Raw genomic sequence first — 26,442 nt, forward strand, 5'->3', positions numbered from 1 at the left:
AGTTTCCTTCTTGAATTATGCAGAGAAAGAATTTAGACTTGAGAATAGCATTTGCCAGCTGTTTTTCTGTGGGCTTGAATACTGACTGCAGCAAGTAATTGTGTAAGTGAACTAACAGTATGTCTTTAACAGTCACTAGAGAACTGTTCAACACTTGATTAGTCTTGTCTTTAAAATACCGTATAATTAATAGTAAATAAATTTTAAATAAGGTACTGCATAATCTTGGACCATATAGAATACAAAAGATACAGATGATATCTAGAAAAAAAAAACCAACAAAAACTGTAGACTAGAAGGAAGTCATATAGACTGGCTGTATTTCAAAAGATGTTCCTAAATGGGTAAAATCGAGTTCTTCCAGCTTCTGTTAGCCAGTTGTGACTCAGAGCCACTGCAATTTAGTATTTCCTATTTGGTATTTATTTCCTATTCAAATTTGCCTTTTTTTTTTTCCCCTTTGGTAAAAAACTACACATAAGATTTTAAACTCAAGTTGAAAGTTCTCAGTAACAGAACCAGCCCACTCTGCTCCTTCACTAGCTATATGGATCATCTACACTTAAACAACAAAGGCTTATCCTGAAGCCTAACGCGGCCTGATAACAATTAAGTGAAAGGAGAATGAGCCACAGAACTGAGCACTCCATCCAGGCTGGAGTTACTTGGATACCACTCATGTTTTTGCCTGAGGTATGTGATTCTCCCAATTGCATTACAAAAGAGTATCGCTGTTTTTGTTTTAATGTATGCTCCCTTGCACAGGCTTGCAACATGAAAGCAATATAAACAGACCTATCGGCAGGAGCCCCTGAGTCATCTCACCCCTCTTATCTAAAAAATGTAGGCGTTAAAAAAGTTTATGCAATGGTAAATGCAAACATGTTATGTCACCTTCTTAAAAAAAAAAATAAAAAATTGGTAGCTTGCCATTGTTATTCTGGGTCCTATAAATCCCCACATGGCACAAAATGCCAAAGCACCAGTAAGGGTTTTTATATAAGGCAGGTTTCTTACAAAACTGTTAATAATTGTACAAGGCAAAACTTTGTAAAGCCACTTGAGGCCTAGTCCCAATGATATATAGGTGTTGTCTTTGTTGAAAGCTGCAACTGTATTTAATGGAATAAGAAATGGAATTTGGGAAAAGCCAGTGGCAGTCCGGACAAAGGAGTAAATAAATTTGATTAATCAAGACTGAAAATAGGTCTGCCATCTTCTGAATTTATGGAAAAGGTTCCTCATTTACCTCCTGACTGCCTGCTGTTCTTTACTTTTAGTAGGGCAGAATTTGTCCCGTGATTGGAGGAGTGCTGATTTATAAATATGATAGCAGGGGATTAAAGCTCTGTGTAATCCTCAGTTTGACTTGAATACCTAATTTCCAGCTTTCGCTGACTAGTAAGCACAGGCAACTTAATGTACTCATCTCCAGACTTAAGTATTTCAAGTTGCCTTCAATAAGCAACTTGCTTCAAGTGAACATGTGGTGGGAACGTGTCATAGCTCTATTTCAACCAAAAAGCACACTCAAAGTCAGTTGGATTCAATCTTTTTTAATAAATTAATGTCATTCAAAATACAGTGCCAGAACATGATGCAGCTGAACATGCTAGTAAGGTTTGTCATGAAGCACCTGTGTTCATGTTAGATTGGCGGCGCCCCGCTACTGCTAGTGGTTCCTGGGATTAATGCCAGAGCAGCACTAGTCATCTGCTCTCCTGCACACACAGCACAGGATATTCCTGAATTTTGCTTCCCCCCCCCCCCCCCGAAGTAAAAAACCTGACAGCTAAGGGATATCTATACACAGTCACACTACAGTAATGCTTGTTATTAAATTAACAGAAAATAAAGACCTGGTTAATCCACACTAAAACTTTGTTTTACAATGGAAAAATACATCAGCAGCAGGAAGTAATATACATGAGCCAATGTTACTGTAATACAGAGTGTGGAGGCATTTACTGATTAAAGCCCCACACAGACCCGCACTATGAGGGCTGGCAATTCCTATTGCAAGCCCAGCAACTTAAATCCACACCTGGTAATCTACCAGCTGCTTGGAAGACCTGTATTCTAAATAGACAGGTATAAGTTAGTGAAAATAGAACACATGCACCTCATCATACAGCTTGACTGAACCTGCAGTCATTTTGCCCTGCATGTTACCATACAATGGAAGATCTACCCTTCCTACCACAGGTAGATCCATGGGATTTGTTTCTTTTTCTTTTAATGGCATTGCTATACCAACATGGATATTAGTATTAAGTAGAGTGCAGCACAGTCCTTTTATTAGGCCACACTGACAGTTATATAACTAGCACTTAAGTAGAATATCCAGAAGTAGTTCAAATATAACTGGAAGATATTTTCAAAAGAGTTGAGACATCATCCTAGAAACATTAACTACTTTTTTTCTGAAGCTAATTTTCCTGAACTGAGACTTCATAGAACTAGAGTTCATTCTTTAGACAAGTCAGATGCTTAAGCTTATGATATACATATATGTTTCTCAATTATCGGATAATAGTATTTCAGATTATGGAAGCATATCTGCTCATTTCATTTATTCGTACTGAATGGCGGCGAGTGTTATTAGGTAGGGCATAAAAATACAATTCATGAAAGACAGGTCTGACATTCTGACCATTCTCAGACATGTTCTTTCACAGCCATTTCTTTTCTCTTTTATAACTGAGCATAGAATCAGTTGTGCAGTCTAATTTGGGAGCTATACAGGTGGTAAAGTAACCATCTCCCCATCCAGCTCAAATTCATCAGCTCCATCTGGCGAGAAGAGATATGTTGGAGGTTTCCATGGGGACTCTTCAAGGCAAGATGGATACAGCTTTCCTACAGTGCACCGGAAGTCCTTCCCCAAGTCCCACAGCACCCGTTCCGATATATGCTGCCTCAGAAACCAGCGATCGAGTTCCAGGTCGTACTGATAGGTGGCATACTTGGCTCTCTCGTTCATGTGGGTTTCTCGTATAAAGACACACAAGGAATTAGAGATGACGACGGCCCTAACGCAGGGGTCAGAATAGCGCTTGGCAGGGATATTGGCTGCCATCCTCCACTCGTTCTTATTCACGTCGTAGATTTCCACGGTTACGGAAGACCCATCTACAGTACTGCTTGGGAGCCTTATACCGGAATTGCTGGCGATGTGCAGTCCTCCAATATAGAATATTTTATCACCAAAAGCAGCAGCCGAAGCAAAACACCTACTTGTTTGTCGCATGGCCATTTCCACCCACGCGTCCGACCTGGGGAAGTAGCAGTACATCAAGTTGTGTGCCATGACGTAAATGCAGTTGTGAACTGTCACTGCCGTGCTCCACTGCCACGCACAAGGCAACGGGCTCACCATGGTCCACTCATCCTTCTCAGTGTCGTATCTCTCCACAGTTCTCCTGTTGAGCTCCCCACCGACGCTGTCTCCTCCAATTGCATAGATGTATCCTTCACAGCAGACCAGGGATGGCTTTATACGAACAAACAGCATCGGTGTCTTTGGAAACCAAGTGTTTTGCTGTGCATCAAACCAGTAAAAGCAATTCACAGTTCTGAAGGCAGCCTGCAGTTTGCTGCTTTTACTGTGATTGGTTTTTGTGTTTTTCAGAGGAACTTGCCCACCTGCTATATAAATGTCATTATCAGGAGTTACAAGTGTCCCAACCTTATGCAAGTCAGCAGGAGGGTTGCAGAGTTTGTAAACTTTCTCCGCCTGTGGGCTGTAACAGACAGACGAGTAAAGACTACCAGGGTTTTCAGCAGCAGCTTCAATGAATATCATCATCTCCTCTTTTGTCATGCCAAGTCTGGGCTTGAAAAACTTGGGCATTGATTTGTACAGTCCTTGCACCACCACTGATTTATCATTAGGTGGTAAGCCTTGAAACCAGGCTCTCTGTGTTACTTCTGAAAGTGCATCGATCCGGATTTGGCTAAGAACAGAGGACAAGTACTGCGATCGTGATTCCGTGTTGTACTCCAGCCATAACATAGCAGCTTCACGAACTGTCTCCTCCTTTTCCACATTTAAATTGTCACTGCTTAAAATATCTATCAGTAGATCGTGTGACAGTTGCATGAAAGCCTCCTGGTGGTACACAGCTGTGAACTTGTGCTCCACCATTCTTTTAGCACTCTGTTTTAACTCTTCACAGCTGAAGAGATCAGCAAAACTTAACAGACGCACACAATTTTCTGCATTAATTTTTTTGATTAAGTATTCTCTACACCGCTGTAACACATCATCTACCTGTAATGCAAAGAAAAAACACAAGGAGTATTACTGCATACAATGTATGCCTTCATGTACCAGCAGCACGTGAAAGTACCTGCATCTGGTGTTGAACAACAGAGTTTAGGCCTGGAATACTCGGTATACACAAAAATACAGTGGTGACTCACTCAACGGCTTCATACAGATGAAGTACACCACGTGACTATGTCTGCCGGAGAAACTAATTTTCTAAAAGTTGGAAGTGCACTGGTTTACTTCCACCTTCCACAGGGACTCTAATGCAAGGAGGGATGGACACATAAAGTGTATTTGACGAGCATCTGCTCTCTATACTGAGCAAACTGAACACAAGTATTTTGAAATGACTGAACAGGAAAGATGATTTAACAAGACAAAGAGTGAAACAGTTTGGAGATTAGAAGCTGACATTTCATACTCAAAACATTCCTACCTGTAAGAAGCAGGCAGTTTCATAGAGCTGCTCGACTGTGCTGTCGCTTATTGCCAAGTTACCCGTGTATGCGTAAGTTATGATAATCTGTAAAGTGGCTGCATCCACATTCCTCAGGTGTACGTGTGTTTGTTTACTTTCACTCAGCCCACTCATGAACATGGCTCTGAGGAGAAACATACATATTAGGACAAGGATCAACAGTGAGTAATCTTAATTTACAGTCACCTGTAAGTCTTTGGTGATTACACTCCAGAAGATGAACAGTCTTTTTGCTTGCCTGTTTACAGGAGTTTAGTATTTACCTCAGGCTAATATCTAATATTAAAGATAAAGCATTTGTACAGAACATCCTAAAAGTACCATCAATGCCTTCTGTAGAAATATTTTATATTCAAGAGAACTCTTCTATGTTAATCATCAGAGAACTAATGATTTTGGAGTTTTAATAATGCAATTTAAACCTTTTTCTACGATAGGTGATAAGAGGGAAGAAACACCCTCCAGAAAATACTGTTGTAATGTACTACAGCTAGATTTTAGATTCTAAAACAAAGGAAGCAGATTTATGTAATGGACTGAGCTAAGTCATATCAAAAAGGATGCTCCTCTGGGAGGAGGAGAAATGGAGCAAGGACTAGCACTCTATGAATTATTTCTTATATACCATTCATCATAACATGCAGTAAACTTCAAGTTTGCAGACAAAAATCAATAACAGAAAAACCTATTAGATCTGGTCTGGGGGGAAAAAAACCCCCAAACAAAAACATAAGTATTTCCATTACACCTCCCTGAAAAAGAGTAGAAAGGCAATTTTAAAAAATGGTTATTGTTTCCATAATGTTTTATGCACCTATTGCCCACTCTGGTATTGTAATTGCAACACACTTAAGAACTATCTGGAATCTCGTACTATAAACCACACACCTGTCAATTTTCTTAAAACAGGGGACATTGGTTTTAAGAGCTTTATATTAATTCAAGTTTGGTATTTATGGCTGTATTGAAAATTCAGTTCAAGGCTCTTTATTTGGGTATTTTTTAGGAAAGCAGGTATGAGAGAAGTTAGAAAGAATCTACTCTTTAGTCTTGCCTCTGGCTGTAGAGGTGAATGGAACCTGGAGATACACTCCCTATGCATAGCCATTCCAGGAAGCATCCAATCCCAAGACAGTATCCCATCCCCATTTCTCACAGAAAGGAAGAGGGAGCTGTTGGAGACTGGCTCTAGCTGATGCTTATGCACTGCTGAGCAGGCTGTGCTGGAGCAGGGCTGCACATCGCTCAGGCACAAAGATGAAGGTAGGCTGGCTGCACAATCACACACAATGGCTGGATCACACCAAGAGATGCTTTGCCTTTCTTCCCCCTCCTTCAGGGCTATCAATTTTTCATAATAAAGCTAAATTTAGGAAGCTGAGCATCTTTTTGTAAACCAAACTAGAGAAGAAAAACAGAACATGACAAAACCACAAGTTTGATACTTCTTTTAACCGGTGCCAAAACCTCATTTCATAAATAATAAACAAACACATATGAATAAGAGATTTGACTGCACATTCTGATGCAGCACACTGTGTGGACTCATGACAGCTTTCCAACCTTATGATTAACCACCCACATTAAATCTGGCTCCATTTCCAGTGGCTGTTATTTTACAAACTGTTGGAACTATGTCATTTGCACAAGGCCAATGGTAATAATCATTATCTAGTGATCACACAATACTTGTTGCTAAAAATTGGACCAGACTCATCCGAGATGAAAAAATAAACACAAAAACCAGCAGCAACAAAAATTAATAAATTAATCCTTGAACAGTTTTCTACAAGAAAGGAGACAAAACAGAGAAAACATTTTAGATGTGTTCTGTACAGCAAGCCCATCTCAAGAAAAGCAAATTTGCAAAGTCTTCTGTGATTAAACAGGAAAGTTATAATCCCTCCACAATGCATCAGGAAGGTAAAACATGCGTGGATGTCACCAAGACTAGTTTCAAGCTTCAGAATTCCTTCCAGACAGGCAGATTAATTATACTGTGTTGCCAACAAAAAATGATTAATCACTGCAGAAAATTCATGGTGCCTCATCATCAAGGTCTTACTATGTATCTGCAAAAAGGGGTAGCACTCAGTGTATCTTATTTAAAAAGCTTTTCAAAAGACAAGAAACAGGACACCTGGGAAGCAAAGAGCTCCTGAATTAAAAATTTCAACAGTATCTAGGGAGGGGCATGAAACAAAACGAAATAAAACGAAACAAAAGACTCAAACAAGGGAAGAGTTTCTGGCATCTTTGCTGAGCACAGAAAAGCAGATGATTCAGAAAAGGAAGCCATGAACTTGCACAGCAACCCCTACTTGTAGCAGATGCTTCTGCTAAGAAACTACAGTTAAACATGATAATGGAATTCCCATAGGCAAGTCTCAATAATCCCTTGTTATCCTACCTGGGGAAATAAAAATAGATTAAATACTATAAAGATTCAGCATGAAGAAAAAGAAATTTACTAATTATTCAGACTCAATTAACTCCCTAAAGAAAATGAGCCATCACAAGTGTGATTTTTTTCCCCCCCACACTTCTTGTAGAAAGCACAATACTTATCTAGAGTTAAGTCACAAGACACTAGAAATTTTACTATTTTGGTGTTGGAAAGTAAGGATATTTAGGCTTTTTACTTACTTCACTGATCTTTAATCTCTGCAACACATTGCTAATTAATATTACACTCAAAAACAGGTATCACAAATTTTATAGAATTAACAGAGCCTAGTTTGAATACTTACCTGAAATACGAGCTGCACGTTGCTAGAACCATCTTATGACAGGGAAATTCAGTGCCCTCAACAATCAACACTATGTCAGTTAGCAACTGCTGTTCATAAAAGAATTTTAACTGCTCCAGCAAGGATACAGCATACTCTGTATTTATCTGCCTCTCGTCCTGGGTAGACATGACTGTATTCCATTTAATATTTCCAGGACCAGAGAGAAAAGTCAAGATCTTTTCACCAGAGAAAGGTCAGTTGAATATTCTGAAGTAACCAGGAAAGAAATGGCAGGAGGTCTGTAGCCTTCGGAAGTGATACTGGTGAAAAAGGGCAGTTTAATCTTGAACTGCTGAATCAATGTTTGAGACTTTGAACTACTGTTAGGTCGTCATGCTTTAACTTGATGTCATAGTCTGTTCAGAGACTTTCAGGAGTGTCTGCAGAGCTCCTCTTGAGATCTATGACGCAGCAACTGAGTGAGCAAACGTGAAGTCTGAGGTAGATTTCGTGGTAACATCTCGTGATCAGTGGCTGCACTTGAGTGACTGAAAGCAGGAAAATAAAATTAATTTACCATTAGCACTTTAACAAAAACCTTTCTTAGTTACCCCCTCAAAACTAATTGTTTAACAAACATTTCTAAATTAGTACTTAATTACTTGCACTGAAATCCTTGTTAGGAAAAAAATTAAACAACAAAAGTATCTAAGAAATGAAAAGCATTAGATTTTGTACATTAATTCTCATATGACCTAGACTCACAAATTAAAATAATTTATTTTGTCAACACAGCTTCTAAGGCTGGAGAGTTAAAACAAGGTTCAGTAAGACTTTATTCCTCTTCAAAGAATGACCCAGATTTCCCACCAAGTACACCTGTGAATTTCATTCAACCACTGATAAGGCAGCCACTTTTTTCCCCCCATTTCCTTGATAAACAGCTACTTTTTCCACTTCTTTGTTTCTTTTCTACTTAAAGTTTATCAATACCAGGCCACTAAAAATATAAATGCAGTTTCTTCAACTGCAACTTTAGTTTTCCAACTAAACTCTCATCATCACCATCAAACTGTTTATTTCACCTTTGGCATTCTACTAGAGAACAAGCAAAATCAAACAGGAATTAAAAAAAACCTAAAAACTTATATCCCCAATGCTTATTTGATTCATCTTCTCTTGTAGAAGGGCTTCACCTATTAATATTTCACATCCCATTTTTTAACTTCTGAATTATTTCCATTCAGCCAGGTAGGCCTGACTGCTGCAGACAATGGAAACGAAAAATAAGAAAATAGTAGAAGCAAAGGGATGCTGGAATAGCAGGAGTCAAAACACCTACAGTGGCTACCAAAGCCTATTTACTTGTTTGGACACTTCTCCTCCTCTTAAAAATGGGGTCAGGTTTTATTTTATCTTCCATGTGGACACAAAAACATAATTAAGAATGAGATAGTTGTGACAGTGAAATTACCATCATAACAGGCACCAGAGTACCACAGCTATCAAATACTTTCAGATTTATTTAATCTTCCACTGTTCTTCTGCATTCCAAACCCGAGGAATAACCAGGCACATGTTTGTCTTGTGTCTAAGACATCATTATCATTATAGTTCATGATGAACAGAGAATGTAGAAACAACTTGTTTGAAATTACATACTTGAAATTCCACACAAAAATACATGATTTAGTACAAGATGAAGGCTGTAGAAATATCTGCCAGCCATATCAAAGATCTAGTATTTCAACACTGCCTGTAATACAATTCAAAACCAGCTGTCTTTCAAGATTCACTCACTTGAAACAGATATGCTTAATTAATGCCACTTTAATTAGTACTAATTTAGTGTCACTCATCTTTTTCTTCATCATTGAAGAAATATACACGAACAGGAATCGCAAACTCTTCGTTTTCTCTGGTTGTTTTAACTGGAAAACAGTCCAAATAGTCAAACCTAACGTTCACTGTTTGTTCAGGTGGACGCAGTTAATTATGAAAAACAGAAAAGATGTTAATATTTGGGGAAAGAAGAATCAGAGACTACTATCTGCTATAACAGATACTAGCACAAGTCTTGACTTCAGCCCTTCAAGTTTCAGGTAAGCTCTGAAGTCACTGAACCACAAGTATATTGAGGATATACAAAAATACTGCTCATTTAAAGCAATGACCTTCTGCTTCAAGTCACAGGTTCTCTTTCACCAAATTCATACACATCCTGTCTCTGCAGCACCATCCTGGTTATCTGATAACAGCTTACCATGCAACCTAATCCACTGACAGATTTTGCACTGAACTTTAAATGGGCTACAGAGAAACACCGACTTCCTAAGTGTGCTGGGCCCACCGAAATAAATAGCTTATGGCTCTACTGGTATCCCAGGTCTCTCTGCAGCATTGTTTTTCCTGGCTCAGGAGTAAAGTTTCAAGAACAATACAAGCTGGTGGATTAAGATCTGTTTGGGCAGACCATCAGTAATACTAAGCTTTAGCAAAAGAAGTCACTGATATCATAATTTCCTATACTGATGTAATTGTAAAGAATACAAGTATTTCTTCAGGAACAGGAAATAAGAACGAACCTAATATGCACCAATGCAATCATTAGGTACTAGAACCAGCCAAGGATGCCATGGAGAAATGGATATACACCTGCTAGTCAGATTAAAGACGTTTTTGGCAGCGTGCGGCTGACAGTCAATAACTGAAAAAGCAGACCTGTTCAGAAGATGAGTTGAAACTGTGAAATTAATTACTATAAATAATCAGTACATTTGAGTATGACCCTCAGTAGCAGAAAAGGTTGAGGAGATGACAGGAGTCTTGTTGCTGAACATTTTTGTGATGTGAATCACCTTTGAACCATACATTTACAAAGCTGTGAGTCCTTGGTTTACAGGAAACCATCTGTCATGTGCTCCAGGGAGGTGCGCATGGTAGGAACATGCTAGGTACATGGTTCCTGTTTTCCACATCCACCCTGTGTTTTTTGCTGCTAACAATAACCATTTGCCAAAGAACAAAGTTTGGCATTTGTCATGAAGTCTGGAGTTGCATCCCATTCCCTTGTAATGGAACCATACTCCTCAGGAAAACAATAAATACATCAAGGATCTCTGAATTTCTGTTCCAAAATTGCTCTCATTTATATCATCATTTGCTCAAGAGAAGTGACTCTGTTCAAAACAATAGGATAAGTAGTGTAAGAACATCATATAGTACCTGGAAAGTCATCCAAGATTGCCTGCCTTTCTCACACCTCTGTGAAGAGTTCAAAACAGTTTTAAAGGAGGTATTCTCCTCACTTCAGAGGCTGAAAAACTGAGGCACTGCAATAAAAAGCAGCTTGTCCAAAGCTGCCAACGTAGTAACTTCCAACAGAGAAACACAAGAGGCTCAGCTCTTTCCCAACCCAACATCTCTCTCACCACACTGTACCTGGCTTGGATCTCAGATAAAGAACTTGGATATCAGCTAAACAAAAAAACTATGGACTAGAGAAGATGTGTACAGATGCACTACAGTCAGCTGTAGTTTTAATGGCCACACAGCAGTGAACATTCCTGACTTATGGATGAAAAGATCTACGGCTGAAGTTAGTTTAATATCCTGAACTGGAATTCTCATAGAATAAAAACAATCCTTGGGTACAGGTTTCTACGAATGAGACTCTCCCCTTCAACAATGTCACTGGAGTGACCATTTTGTTCTGGGCAACTTCTTGGAAGCCGGCTCTCTAAAAACGGGATGGGCAGGTAGCTGCTGGAAGGCCACAGCAGTGCTGGATTGCAAATGAAATCAAGTTATCACTGGGTGATACAAAGTAGCTTCCTGTCAAGCTGGAGAGCAACATTAAGTAACACGTTGATAAGAGGGTTTCTTTTTAAGTAATTATTCCTTTTCGATTGAGTAATTTTAATGAGGTGGCTTGTTAACACTTGTTCATGTACTTCAAATCTGAATGAGACCATTCAAAAAATTAGTCATCAAATGTTAATGAGTTATGGGATAGGCTATTAATTGCCTTCCTTGAATCTGTTTATTTTCTGAGGTCAGGCAAAGATTGATAAACAGAGATATATACTGCACTACATACATGGTAGTGTTAACACTATACTTCAGTGTATAACATGGAATAAGTATATTGACTATTTCCAATTTAATTGGTAGGGAAAGATATAAGATATATAGATACAATAATCTTCAACTGAACTCATTTAAACAAATATTTATTGTTTTGCAAATTATAAGAAGGGTAAAAGATGTATAAACATGCAATTTCTCTTTTGTTTTGTAGTTTTAGATATTTTGATATTTTCAGAAGTAAATCCTTCTGAAAATCCCATTAAGTAGTCTGCCAGATTAGATGCCTAACTTCCCATAAAATGCTGGGAAACCCTTAGAAGATCTATGAAAGTGTCACAGGTCTCCATCTGCATCTTCAGCCATCTAAATACCTCTTGAATTCTAACTTCACTAACTACAATTCACACTTCAATAAACCCGTATGTTTGGAAGAAAAATTAGAAACACAACAATCAAAACTTATCTCCCTGGACTTCAATTTATGTAATCTAGTTTTAACTAATTTTAAAAAGAATTTTAAATACTACTCTTGTGCACTTTTAATCAAATTCCTATTTCCATCCAAGGGCAGCTTCATAAAAATCACAAGTTGAAACACGTCTAAAGAACTGAGTCATTCACTATTTTTAACATAATAAAACGTCAGAATTCAGACCTGAACAAGCATTTGTGTGTGGAGATAGCAATCCTCCCAGCTAGCAATGCAAGTACCAAGCTCAGGCACCTTAATACTTGGCTCCTATTCGGGATATTCCGAGTTACGAAATTAGTATACCAGCTAACAGCAAGGGGAAATGTGAGTATTAAAACTGATTAGAATCAATTCTGTAAATTGATATGAAAGAAAGAAAGAAAAGAAAGAAAGAAAAAGTTGGAAGCTCTAGATTCTTGAGTAATGTATCAAATTTGCATCCTTGGCAGTGAGAGAGAAATAGGTAATTGATGAAGCAGTTCCAGACTTGGAAGTTTTCCTCTCTTCTAAAGCCATCAAAGGTGTCTTTGATAGCACTGCAGTCCAGAAAACCGAGGACATCAAGGAGATTCTAATAAAGCAACAATGTAAAATTTCACAAAAGACAAGGACAGATTCATTCCTACAATGTTATGTTGAAAATGACTATTCACCTGGAAACTACTACTGTTTTCCATACATATTATGTTTGAGAGGTTACAGCTTTGAGGTAGGTGAGTTTTCTGAAACTATGCAGAAGCCAGAGACCAGAAGTGTCAGACTCCACGCTAACAACCTGTTTCGTCACAATGCACTCCTCATTACCAGTTTCTTTCCTGTTTTTCTGCACCTAAAGGAAGTTATACACTAAAGGAAATACCTGCTCAGAAAGAAAATTAGCACCAGATAAACCAACAGCTTAAACTGGCAACTGGACTTCTACAGTGAGCACAGGTAGTTTCCATCCCCAAGGGTGTTTCTGTTTTGTGGAACGACTTGATGTGTTTTGGGAAATTAACCTTTGAAAAAAAGTGGGCCATAGATGTCTGCAGTAAGATTCAGCCATGTGTCATGGATGTACAGAACCGTGGTTTTTTTTTTTTCTCTCTGGACTCTAGTACATTAATGAAGCTAGTCTGTTTTATTTAACAACTTAAATTCGTTTTCAAGTATGCATTAGTCCCTTAAATATTCACTACATGATGTTCAACTACAAATTCAAGCATTTCTACATTAAGAAATTAGATTAATAATTAATGTAGCTTAATTAATTGTAAGTTAGTTCCTGAAAGGTTAAGTCTTATAATGGATATCATATTCATGCGTATAAAATTTATTCTCAAAGCACAACAGCCACTAAATAAAGAAAGAGAAATTTTAGGATTTGCACCAATTCTGGTCTGTTTCATAATCACATGACCAAAACAAAAAAGCCTGCTTTTGGAAAAAAAAACAAGCACAAACAACCATCTGTCTAAAATGTAGTCAAAAAAATACTAAATAAGCAGCATCATCTTTTCCTCCCCTTTGGTCTATTCCTGCAAGATGCTACTTACACATCTTTGAGTATAATGGGCCCTTCTACTCCACACGCAAAAATAATTAGGAAAGAGGTGCGACATCTATACTCAAATCATGAGACTACACAATTTACGCATCTGGGTATATTAAATACTAAAAATTACCCACTTCTCCAGGTACATATCTGAGAAATTGAACTAAGTTGAGTGTGTATTTTAATAACCTCTTAAATACATAATCCAAACAAAATTCACGTAGATACAGCCCTAGGTGAGCTCACAACAGCACACAGCCTTTCAGGCCCACTATGACCACAAAGTACATGTAGATGATGTAGAAAGCCAAGATGTGGCTTTGCAATAAAACCTCTAAAAATGAACTGGCTAAGTACAGCACAAATCCATTTCTAAATCGTAATTAAAGTTCTTTCAAAAGCAGCAGGTATCTATCCTAGCAGAAATAATGCTAAATACCGGAAAAATCCTAAGCATGCAGATGACTAATTTCTAAGCTATACTATGCATATATGTAGCCTATAAAAGCTTACTAAGAATTACTTCGAATCCCCATATAAACACCGAAGCCCTCCCTCGGCCACCGCAGGTACCAATAGCGTACAGACGAACACAACTACATCCATCAGTAGGGAAACGCGAGGGCAGCTACGGGAAACGGCAGTGCCACTATACTGCTGCTCTCCTCGAAGGCTTCATCGGGTCTGTGCCTCCCAAGCACATCCAGCACAAACACCGAGGCTGCAGACATCCCCACCTGCTCAGCCCAAGGGGAGCCCTGGAAGCCCCGCTGCCCACCTCCCATTACAGCCCCGAGGTCACAGCCCCCTCCCGCCAGCGGGACGCGCCGACATGAGACTACAGGCGAGGAAACGCATTTCTTCCCTCCCCCCGATGCCCAGGTGCGCCGTCCCGTCCCCCCGCCGCCGTAATTCCTTTCCTGCCTCCCCCAGAAAGAAGGGGACACCTTCCCGCCCCGCCGGCCTCTCCCGGGAGCCGGCCCTACCCGAGGGCGGCCCCCGCCGTCCCCTCCGCCGGTGCCCGGCGGGCCCGGGGCTGCCGCCGCCGGGCGGGAGCGGCCGCAGGTCGCGGAGAGAGGGAGGGGGCGGGCAGGAGCCGCGCCCGCCCGGGCGGGGAGAGCGGCAGCCGCAGACCCCCCCCTTCCCCCGCGGACCTCCACGGCACTGGGGTCCCCTCGGGGCGGCCACTCCCCCCGCGGGGACGGCGAAGGGCCCGGCGGCCGCGGCGCGGCGGGACGCGAGCGCGGGAGCGCCGCCGCTGCCGCCATCTCTCACCTCCCCGCCCCGGACAAACCTCCAACCGCCGCTTCCTCTTCTGCCTCGGCGTCCCGGCCGCGGGGAAGCGGGGCGGAGGAGGAGGATGCGGCGGCGGATCCGGTGTCTCTACCGGGCTGCGGAGGCGGCGGCGGCCCCCGGGCGCGCAGGCGCTGCCGCTGCTGCCGCCCCCCCGCCCCCCCCCTCTTTTCCTCCCCCTCCCCCCCCCTCCTCCCCCCCCTCCTCCCCCCCCCACCCCCCGCCCGCCGTTACGGAGCGCCGCGCCCGCCCCGTGTGCGCATGCGCGAAGCGGGGAGCCGCCGCCGCCGAGCCCCGCGCGCCAGGCCCGCCCCCGGTTTCCTCTTCCCTGTCCCCCCGCGAGCGCCCCCTGCCCGCGCGCCGGGACAGCGCGCCGCTTCCCGCGGGACGTGGAGCGGGACCCCACCCCCCTCCCCCGGCGCCCTCTGCTGGGAGGAGCGACTCACAGAGACACAGGCTCAGTTAGGTTGGAAAAAACACCTGTGACCGAGCAGCACCATGTCGACTCGACTGTGGCATTATGTGCCTCGTCCCGTCGTTCCTTCAACACCTCCAGGGATGGTGACTCTGCAGTTCATTCCAATGTTTAATCACCCTTTCTGAACTGAAGAATTCCTCCTCATATCCAACCTGAACTTCCCATGATACAGCTTGAGGCTATGTCCTCTTGTTCTGTCACTGGTTGCCTAGGAGAAGAGACCAACCCCCACCAGGATACAACCTCCTTTCAGGAAGTGTAAAGAGTGATAAGGTCACCCCTAAGCCTCCTCTTTTCCAGGCTAAACAACCGCAGCCCCCTCAGCCTCTCCTCATAGGACTCGTGCCCCAGACTTGTTGCAGCCTGGAGGCCTGCAGGCTTCAGGGTTAAGGCCCAGCCCAGCCATGTCCCACTCTGCCTCCCAGAATTGCTTCATCCCCCTGGGATCCACCTGCAAGCTGAGCCTGGCCATGTCCACTTTACATTCCAGTGCCTCCTTTTCCCTCTGAAACTTGCCTTTGGTCCTTTGGCCCTCCTGGAATCCTGGAATGTCCTTTGGCCAAGCACAGGTTTGCTGGCCCTTGAGCAAATGCCACTTGAGGCTTGTGGAGCCTGGAGCTTGCCTCAGGAGAAGAGGAAGTGACAGGGGCATGGGAGGCAGGAGTGGGTTTTATTCTCATATGGGCCCTTCACTTAAGAGTTGGACTCAATGATTCTTGTGGGTCCCTTTCCACTCAGAATATTCTGATTCTGTGACTTTGATTCTGACTCTGAAGGCTGATGGGAGGTCCAAGGGAAAGGAAAATCCTGATAAATGCAACTTTTTAAAAGCTAGTGAGTGTCATTTATTTTCTTTATTTCCCTTTGGGTCCACTCACCAAAAGAAAAGCTAGGAGTTTTGCTTCAAAAAGGTGAAAGTATGATGGATGCAGGAGCTGGGGATTTAAAACATCTGACATGAGTCACAAAATCTTTGAATGTTAAGGTTGAAAGGAACCTTAAAAATCATCTAGTTCCAACCCCCCTGCCATGGGCAGGGATACCTTTTACTAGACCGGGTTTCTCAAAGCCCCATCCAACCTGGCCTTGAACACTTCCAGGGATAGGGTATCCAGCAACCTCCCTGGGTAGCCTGTTCCAGTTTCTTACAACCCTCACAGTAGAGAATGGCTTCCTAACATCTAGCCTAAATTTTCTCTCTTTCAGTTTGTACCCATTACTCCTTGTCCTGTCACTACAAGTGGCTGGTTGCACTAAGTACAAGCACTGCCATCACTGGAAAGGACAAGCTTTGGCTGGGGAGGTCTCCGAGGATTGAATCAGTCATCCTTCCCAGGCATTTTATATTTTGTGTCTTGGTGCAAAGAACATGTTTAATCTGAACATTATAATAAAAAAAAACACCAGAGGCTTTGTGAATTTTCCAACACAGAAATGAAAAAAATCTCTAAGCATCCATACCACTTTGTTTTTCCTTAGCCACTCACCTGCCTGCATAGCTCATGCACTGTGCTTTCTTCTCCTGCCACCTGCCCCAGTACCTGAGCACTGTATTTGGAGATGTGCAATTCCAGAGTAACAACTCAGATTCTCATCTCCTGTAAAGACCCATCACAGAGTCAAATTGCAACCTCACATTTCATGAATTCCTGTCATACACGGTGGAGTACACTGTACTGCAATAAGTACTTCTCCTGTTCATATGGAAAGCACATTACGTTTCTCAGCCCACTTAGCCATGTTAGGATTGAAGAACATTGCTCCCCTTGCTCCATACTGAACAACTGGCAAACCTTGGAAACAAATATAAACTTGGCCTTGTATTGTCTGATTTTTTTTTCCTACAAGAAGTGTCTCTAACAGTAGATTTAATCAGAAGACTGGTAATACTTCCCTTCTTTTTTTTAATGTAAGTTCCAACATACAAAAGGGAAATACCAGATTCACTTAGAGATGCAGCTTAAACATCTGCAAGATGAGACTGCCAGCTTTCTGTACACCAGCTGAAGGCCTTCACCATTATTCCTACCCTCATGTTTTGACTCTCCTCCCACACATTGACTGAAAGAGGTCCCCTGCGTCACTGCTAAATAAGCCTCAGGTGGGAGGGGGAGTGGACAAGTAGCAGCTGCCTGCCATAAAGAGGGTAAGCAGAGAATGTGGTTACTTTCTTCCTGGGCTGTGAACAGCAGCAACCTTAGTTTTGAGGGGCTCTAAGGGGGGCAGGAATAGCTTAGTTTTTGGAGGGGGGGGGGATTGTTTTTGTGGGTTATTTTCTTTCCCTACATTACTGTCTCTCTGAAAGGTCAAAGTAATTCTGGGAGCTTTGGCCTAGGAGAGTGTGTAGGTTTTTTGATGCTTTCAAGAGCTGGACAGGCCACCCTGCATGGAAACTGAAGAGGGCTCCAGTGTTCCTAAAAGTATTCTGAAACTCTAGGCTGAAGGGTGTGCTAGTTTGTAACAGGTCTTGAATTAATTTTCCTATAATTTTAAAGTGCTTAAATTCTCCACAGATTTGAGCTGGTGTTGGTTTTTTTTTTGGTGCAGTCACCAAATCTTCTGTGTTCTCTGATTTCTTATATTCTTTTTTATAACCTGTGTGTGATAGGGTTGTATCACTTGCATGGGTAGGAATGGGCTGAGATTAGTGTGTTAGCTAACTAAAGAAATAAGTGTGGGAGGAAGTTCAGTCTTGTGAATTTTTTATGATTCTGAATGCAAACTTGTACATAAGGATTTTGGTGGGGTTGTTTTTGTTACCTACCATTTGGTTTAAGCATAGGAAGCGTGGTGTCACTGAAATATTTTGTTTATTATGTTAGCTATCATTGTTCTTAGATAAATTATAAAGTACAAATCCTGAATTAATAGAATTCTTATTGTAATGTGTAACAATATGTATTAGCATTAAGAAGCGTTTTCTTTCTGAAACATTAAATGTCTGATAGTTTGAAGCCTTCTATTGCCTCTTTTTTTTTTTTGGTGGCCTCTTGCTCAGGGCTGATTGACTGGAGGCTTTTTCTTTTAATTGGCTGGGATGCTACTTATGGATGCATGCATCTAAGACTACTAAAGTTCTATGACTGTCCTGTGTCTTTAAAGCATGTTATAAGGTTGGCTTGAAGGACTAATATTGAAAGCTGCATATAAAAGCTAGCTTAGCAAAGTACAACTGAAATATTTGACCTTAATAGTAATGTCAACCTTCTACCTTCTGTTTGGAAGATAGTAGCTTTCTTTTGGAAGGATCTGGTTTCTTTGGGCTGGGAGAGGAATGTCTGCTAAATTCTGACAGCAGAAAATCATTAGGTTGTGCAGTTTTTGAGTGATTGATAATGATCATTTATCTCTTTCAGTGTTTAAAGAAAAATGAATACTGCCTCAACTTCAGAAAGTGGATCATATTCCACAAGCCACTCAAGACCCTTTTTTTATGCTCAGCCATCAGCACAACAGCCTTATCCAAATCCATGGTACCTCAGCCACGGATACAGTCCATATTATGTACCTGCTCCAGGTAAGGTAAATGAGAGCTCTTTGAGCTGGCTTTGCTTAGTAAGTTACTGTAGTAAGTTACTGCTAGAGCAGAGGAAACAAATATGTATCTTATGTTAATGGGATTCTTGGGAGCTTAAGTGAAAATTAATGTAATGCTTCACTTGTCAAAAATCTGATTTATTAAATATTACTTAAATATGTAGCCTCTGTGGTAGGAAGCATCTGTTCCTGGAGAATGGAAGCTAAGCAAAACATTAAGTAATGGTCATCCTGCAGACACAGAGCTCTAGAACATGCCTAGCAATTAATATGCGTGTATATATGAGTTCCATATGTGCATACACAATAGGTATGGATATATGTAAGCTTAAAAAATTATTTAAAAATAATTATAAGAGAAGTATTGTTAAATACATCTTATAAGTGCTATGCTTACGTTAATGTCTATCTGGAGCTGTCTTTTTCAAAGATAATGCTACAGCAATATTCCATGAAATAACAAAAAAAACAGGTCCAGAAAACTAAGTGGTGAATGTTCCAAGGAATGAAATCAAGCTCTGGTTAAAGTGTAGGTGTCCGGATAAGCTACTCCATAACAAGGAACTCTCTCTGAGTTTTTGCACCAGATTTGTTTCCAAGCATTGAGAGGTGGAGTGCTTTATTTAACGATGTGTCTGATCTTGTAGCTGTACCTGTGTATGCAAGTAAATATTTATCAGGATGACTTATTTCAGAAAGAAAATATATTTGTCTTTTCTTTTTATCACCAATGTCTAGGCTTCCGAAGTGGAAATCCATATTTGCCGTTTTATTCTGTTGCGCTCCATGAGTACCCTGGATTTTTTGTTCCACAGCATCCAATGCATGCAAGAATTAACAGAAGGCCTTATTTTAATGCTGCCCTACCTTCCCCTATGTTTTATCATGCAACAAGATTTAGACACTATAATACCCCTGGGAAAAAAACGGAGACAAAAGAAACACAGACTGATCCTAGACAGCCTGAAAGCAAGCAAAAAAAGCATCAAGATATCCGTACAGAAACGAAAGGTTGTGATGCAGGAAATATGGCCTGTGTTTCTTCTGGTATAGGTACAGAGACTGAAAGTACTTCAGAGAAACAAGATTCATCTGGATCTTCCATTGTGGTAGACAGAGAGTTTCATAACAAGGACCCTGCCAGCTCTACACAGTATAGAAATCTTCCTACTGGAAGCTATGCCTTTGAGAAGGAAGAAGTGAGGATAGAATATGGAAATGGCTCTCCAGCTATTCAACTGTGGAAATCCTTTAAAGAAACTATCCCTTTGTATGATGTGGCAAGTGGTAAATCAGTCCCAGAGAACATAGTGCCATGTGACTTATTTTCTGTTAGCTCATGTGAAGGCATGATATATGGCCCTCATGAAAGGAGGCAGATGGTGCCGGGAGCTACCTTAGATGAGAGACAAGCTGTTGTCACCACAAAACAGGGTGCTGAAGCTGTGCAAGAAAAAGATGTCCAAAATAACGAAGTGCAGCTGGATGCAGAAAAGCTAGCAAATACAAGTCAACAGGCAAAATCCCCCCCAGGTGAAACTATGGCAGTACAAATCACAGAGCTGGCAAGATCTGTCGGCATAGATAGGCCAGTGGTAAGACAGGATGTGGTAATAGCTAAGAAATCTAGCACTAAAAAATCTGCAGGCTCTATTCAACAAGCAGGACTACTTCCATCTAATATGGAGGTAATGAGTGACTTGGGTTTTCAGCAGAAAAAGCTGAGTTTAAGCCACAGAGCAATCAATGAAAGCCAGACAGGTAAAAGTATTTGGTGTGACAAATCAATTGAGAAGGATGCTACAAACTATGACATTTGTTTACCACAAAGGAAGTGTCAAAGTGTAATCAGTCCTTCTTCTGATGACACGTCCTCTAGAGAAGAAGGCTCATCAAGTGATAATGCCCCAGTGTCTTATTTTGTCCCTGACTATGTGCTTCAGAAAAGCATGTATACTTCTCAGAAAAGTACAGATGGCTTGGAGAAAGAGAAAATTAAAAATGGTGGGTCCCTTAATGAAGATGAAGCAGTAGAAAAGGAGCAGATGAACAGCTTGAATGATCAAGATGACAATTCTTCAGCCACTAAGGTTAAAGAGGCTTCCAGTAAAGGTAGAAAGCTGGGAGCTGTTTCAAGATCTTCTAGCAGGAAAGAAATCAATTCTCTCAACAAAAAAGCAGCTAAAAGTTTGTCAGAAGTTGAGGACTCTGAAGAATATTATGTGAAGGGTGAAGAGGAGGACGAAGATGGAGAGGATGACGAGGATGAGGATGATGACATGGATGAAATGGAGTATTTCTTTCAAGAAACCCTTCCATATGGCATCTTGACACCAAATAAAGGAAGTTTCTACCAAGTTGGCCGGAGAGTGCTTTGGAAACCACCTAAAAATGCTGTACCAGCACAATTAATTAGCTGGCCTGCTCAAGAGAAAATGAAAACTAGGAGTGGGCTTGTTGAAAATATTGGTGTAGTTTACAAGCCAAAGGAGAAAGAACAAGATGAAGTTGTATATAGTGACTATGGGTATTATGGAAGAAAGAGGCCTATGACAAGAAGAGAAGGACTTGAGCACCAGCGAATGCTACGGAAATTCTTGGGAGGTAAGCTAATTGCTGAGGACGAAGTGCTGATTAATAGCATACACAAAACACCTAATTGCAGTTGCAAATTGTAGCTTGAACCAGTGGGAAGATTAGAGGACATTGTAGCTTTAGGTTTGGCTTAGAGCCAGATGTCCTGCAAAATACTTTTTTCAAGCAGAAGGAGTTTGGTGCATTTTTTAACCTATTGCATAAAGATTCTGCATCTTCACAACCACCAGAGAATAGTGCAGAGACTCTCCTTTGAGTCAGATTTGATATACTTCACTTTCTGGCATTAGTGGCAATTTATTAATTTGAAAAACTTAAGGTCATCTGAACTACATGTTTACTGGTGCTTAATATCTTGGAAGCTGCTTTAAGTTTATACAAAGTCTGACTCTCCTATCACAGACTCATGCTAGGTGCACTAAACGGGATTAAGTTCATCATAATCCAGTGGATATACCCTGTATAACTTCTCTGCAGAAGGGGAGTCAAATAATTACTTTTTTTTTTTTTAATAGCACCTGTTGCTTTTTTTTAGAAACAAAAGTTTTGCTGTATTTTCAGAAAAAGCAGTCTGAAACTGTTACATTTGACCTGGAAAAGAATATCTTATTTACTCAAAGGTAGATGTTAGAAATTAGATTAATCTAAGATGAGAATAAGCAGGTATGTGGGCGCCTTAGTAGGTGGTTGCTGTTTAGTATAGTCTTATATTATGAAAGACAACCATTATATTTACTTTTAAGAACAGTAAGCCTGTTATTAAACTTTTTCTTTCGACAAAATCTGTAGACTTAAAGTGGCTTATTTGTGTCAAGTGTGGCCTTCAGAAAACTGTTTCTATTTCAATAGACTCCTACAATTAGATCCAGTAGGAAGGTTTGCATTCTGGCTTGTGGATCAAACAGTGTATTAGCAAAACTGAATACTGACCTTAAATCAACTTCTTCCTTTTTTTAATTAGGAAGGCTGCTAAGGGAGGCTGTGGGGATGCTGCCTGAAGAGTATTGGATTAGAAGTGGTGCTAAACCCAAATTCAGTAGCCAAATACATGGTAGTCTCTTACCTCCAGCCAAGAGCAAAGACCAAGGTACAACTTCCTCAATGTGCTTTTGTTCTTAAGGAACATTCAAAAGGATATGGTACAAAATAGCAAGCATATGATATTTGGATGAGGTTTGAAAATAATAAAACTAATTCTTGTTGCTCTGATATTGATGAAATGCCTCTCAGTCAGTACATCTTGGGCATATTTACAGCCTTGTCAAACCCTAACAGGGGAATAAGAATGCATTATAGGTACTTTGGGTATTTTTAAAGGTATTATGGGAAATCAAAGCATCAAATGCTTTGACGTGGCCAAGTGAAGCCTTTATTTATGTAAAGCTGTTACTGCCATAAACTCTAATATTAAATCTTTACCCAGATAATACTTCTCTTGAGTGCATATGCAGTGGTAGCTCCTAATCTTCTGATCTTATGCTTGAGTAAAACATATAGGGAGTGATGTGGTAGCTACATAGGCAAATGATCAGGGAAACTAGCACAGGCCAACAGTTGCCCTGATGCTGCTAAAGGATGACTGAGTGCAAATCATTGTGCTCTCGTCAAGGAAAAGATGAAGAAATCAAACATTCTAGCAAAGTAAAAGGTTAGATAGTTTCAATACCTTTATATTAACTCCTGAAGCAGAATGTTTGTTCTTTACAATTAATATTTACTTGGAGTTCAGATCTGGTTTGGATGCTTTTTAAGAGTGTTTCTTGGTGTCGGCATCATCATCATCATGGCTAGGCTTTGCGAACAAAGATTTGGGAAGGGCTCTACTCACACTTGCTACAAGCGTGCTGGTGGCTAAAAAGGCCTGGAACAGCTATAGCATTTGTTGTAGTGCTACTCTCCTGGGTCACATGCCTTCAAGTATCTCAGGATCAGTCTATCGAATAATGGAGTGTGAAGCTATTTTCAGAACAGACTGACTTGCTTCTCATCAGTTCACTGATAATATGTATCAGATTTTCTGTATCAACAACCTAGTAGACTATTCTTTAGAGTGTATTCCTCAGAGTTCTCTCTCTGCATTGCTTTCTTGCTTAAGCATATTGGCGTTTGGGATTATTTGCATCTTGCATTGGAGGCTTTCTATCTACAGACTTCAGTGTTGTAGGGGTCCTTTTTATTCTAGACTGCTCTATAAAAGTTGAAAACATTTTACTTTAGCAGCACTGTTCTTAGCTCCTCTACAACAATTCATAAAAGTGTGATAATAGTTCTAAAATAATTTTGTTACTTTTAACTTTCAGCATGTTTCTTCTATCTCTTTGAAGTCACAGATGGTCCACCATACTGAGGATGTTTGGTCTATGTGTTATTCCTTGCTTTCTCCTCCTCCTTTTCCAGCCTGTGTAGTTTGAAGAAGCTATCACAGTGCTAGGAAGCAGGAATCAGTGTTTTCTGAATGCTGTTCATGCCAACGGATACCTCAGAAGTGATAGTAAAATCACATCCTTTTTAAAATGTTGCCTATATTAGGACTTGTTTTTTCAAATTAAATTTAAGCTCCTGCAAGTAAGGGGGGGTTGGCTAGAAATATAGATATATTGTTTTAGCAGTAATATCATATGCTAAATTTGACTTCTTGAAGAGTGTACCTGTGGTGCATAACTTTACAGGTCTGAAGGATTAAGTTTTCTAAAGACAGTGGATGAGTTGGATCACTTGGACAGCTATCAACTAGTCTTGAACACTTAGACAGTGAGCTAGAGCAGAATTATCCAACCCTCACTGGGTTCTTTTTTGCCATACTAACACCTATCCAAATTATGACCCAATATACAATGCATCCAGAATTATGGTTAGACAATGATTCAATATTGTAGACATACAAGACTTGCTTGACATGTGTAGAGTCAATTTTATCAGCTAATAGCCACATAGAAGGGAGGGAGAAAGAGGAACATCACAGGCCAGTTGTTGAAAGACAAGGTTAAATTTGTCTTGGAGAAATAACACCAGCTGTATCTTGCTATTTAGGATGCCCACCTTTGGTTAAACCAAAGAAGAAAAGAATAGGCAAGCCACCTTCAAAACGCAGGGACACAAGACTTGAGGTGGAAGGAGTAGTGTGGGAGATGCCTAAATACAGTATACACCAAGGTTAGTATACAGTGACAAGCTACAAAAATAACTGTTACCAGTATTTTTTCATTACTGTCTCAGGGATTAGTTTTTCTCTGTTTGAACTGCAAGGATGTTGGACAGCTTGTGAAATAACAGCAAATGCTACGCATGTGGATAATATAAGGGGTGGGGAAAAAAAAGGCAAGCTAAACTTTGCGCACTTAGTCACCTTGCTATGAATACCAGTGTAGCTTTGAGCAGGTTAGATTCCTTCTCTTTGCTTAAGGTAAGGATGGGGGAGGAAATCCACACCAAAACCTACTGTTTTAGTCTAGTTGCTCTTCAGACTGCTTTATGCTTTTAAAGCGCTGGGTCCTATGTCAATTGGCAGTATATCCTTTTCTTTAAGCTACAGATCTGTCTCAACCAAAATATTTTATTTTGATACAACACAAATGCATAAGAACTTTATGGAGCAGGAACTTCTTGCCACTTTGGAGGAAGATGGGGAAAAATAATGGGGGAAAAATCACATTAAGTAATAATTATGCTTTTGTGTATTTGTGTGAGAGTCTGAAAAGGTTATAAATTGAAAAGGGGTCTGTACATACAGGAAGCTATCTAAAAGATCAGATTTTTCTGGAAAAGAACAAGCTAGCATAGTAAAGTGAACTTGAATATTCCGTCTGGGAACACGAGTAAAAAATAGTCTCTTTCTCATATTAAAAAGAGGATTGCACTTTAGTGTATTTGCAAGGTTGGAAACAAACTTAGACTGAAGTGTCTTATTAGTGAAAATTTGGTGTCAGTCCTGAAGCCAGATTGCTTCTTTAATTGCTGATCAGTTCTTAGTAGAAGCAACCAGGAAACTTGCACAGTCCCAAAATATTTCTTATTTGTCCCAGAAATAGTTGATGTTTCTTGGATACATTCAATGTAGTAGTTACAAGAACACACTGAGAATGTGCTATGAGTTTCACATGGAACTCTTATCTGTTATACTGGGATATTCTGAAGCCCAACGCTACTCATGTGGAGCTTATACTTGCTGGGAAGTCAAATACATAATTGTAATATCGGCCATCAATGCCTGCAGTAGGAAAAGGCAGTACTTATGTCTATCTTGCTTTAGAAGCAAATTGACATATTGTTTGGAGGCAGAATGCAAACTTCAGTCTTTCTTTCTTTTCTTTTTTTACTTTTAGGTCGTGGAACAAAAAAGTCCCTCTGTAAGAGAAGATAATTGCAAATATTGGGGCAGAAGGGGGGGGAAAAATGTATCAAAGGTTTGTTTTGCATAATCCAAAATTCAATTATTATTGTACATTTTGTAAGTTGCTCTGCACTCTTAAGGGGTAAGAAGTGACACTGTAAAGACTGAGGATGCCATGAAAATGGAATTAAATATTTAACACCAGTCACCTTTTTATAACTAGCACATCCACTATTTAAGTAATAAATTTCATAGAATTGCACTTTGAGACTTTTTGTATTCAATCAATACACGGCAAAAAAGCTTAACATGGGCACATATATGCACCAGTGCTGTTATAGCACACCAGTTATTGCTGCCCAGCTCCTAAACTCTGCAGGATTGTGAAGCCTGTCAATGTCATCTCATATGTGATGTGGACATAAGAACGAGATTCTCTTCCAGCAGCTGGATTTTTGGCTGGATTTGGTTTTGTCAAAGTGTAAAGGAATATAGTTAGAGCTGTATCAAGTCCAAGTACTGACTTGAAGTTTCAAGGCAGTTCCTCAGATCTTCCTCTCTTCAAATGCATGACTGAGGACTAAAACTAAAGCAGAGAATTGATGCGATGCTTCCCCTTCCTCCCCTTCTT

At 40.5% G+C, this 26,442-nt stretch overlaps 2 protein-coding genes across 6 annotated transcripts; one reads left to right on the forward strand and one right to left on the reverse strand.

Annotated features, from left to right (window-relative positions):
• Positions 1–1,540: 1,540 nt before the first annotated feature.
• Positions 1,541–15,070, reverse strand: KBTBD2 (kelch repeat and BTB domain containing 2). Of its 2 annotated transcripts, none has more exons than XM_027659441.1 (4): positions 14,873–15,070; positions 7,502–8,031; positions 4,710–4,875; positions 1,541–4,273 (listed from the first exon to the last, which is right to left on the reverse strand). In XM_027659441.1, exons 2-4 carry the CDS (start codon positions 7,669–7,671, stop codon positions 2,738–2,740), a joined length of 1,872 nt encoding a protein of 623 aa, XP_027515242.1. In that variant the 5' UTR covers positions 7,672–8,031; positions 14,873–15,070; the 3' UTR covers positions 1,541–2,737. The 2 variants fall into 2 exon arrangements, with proteins under 2 accessions (XP_027515242.1, XP_027515243.1); XM_027659442.1 differs by having other exon boundaries at positions 14,854–15,070.
• LOC113954726 lies at positions 14,220–26,029 on the forward strand. Of its 4 annotated transcripts, XM_027659438.1 has the most exons (7): positions 14,220–14,460; positions 17,264–17,495; positions 18,706–18,866; positions 19,625–21,490; positions 22,443–22,568; positions 24,512–24,634; positions 25,804–26,029. In XM_027659438.1, the coding sequence occupies exons 3-7, from the start codon at positions 18,719–18,721 to the stop codon at positions 25,839–25,841; spliced, it is 2,301 nt and encodes a 766-aa protein (XP_027515239.1). In that variant the 5' UTR covers positions 14,220–14,460; positions 17,264–17,495; positions 18,706–18,718; the 3' UTR covers positions 25,842–26,029. The 4 variants fall into 4 exon arrangements, with proteins under 4 accessions (XP_027515239.1, XP_027515238.1, XP_027515241.1 ...); XM_027659437.1 differs by lacking the exon at positions 14,220–14,460 and having other exon boundaries at positions 16,432–17,495; XM_027659440.1 differs by lacking the exons at positions 14,220–14,460; positions 25,804–26,029 and having other exon boundaries at positions 16,432–17,495; positions 24,512–24,639.
• The last annotated feature ends 413 nt before the right edge of the window (positions 26,030–26,442 follow it).

Source organism: Corapipo altera, unplaced genomic scaffold (genome assembly GCF_003945725.1).
Source record: "Corapipo altera isolate COAL_440 unplaced genomic scaffold, ASM394572v1 44b, whole genome shotgun sequence".
NCBI lineage: Eukaryota > Metazoa > Chordata > Aves > Passeriformes > Pipridae > Corapipo > Corapipo altera.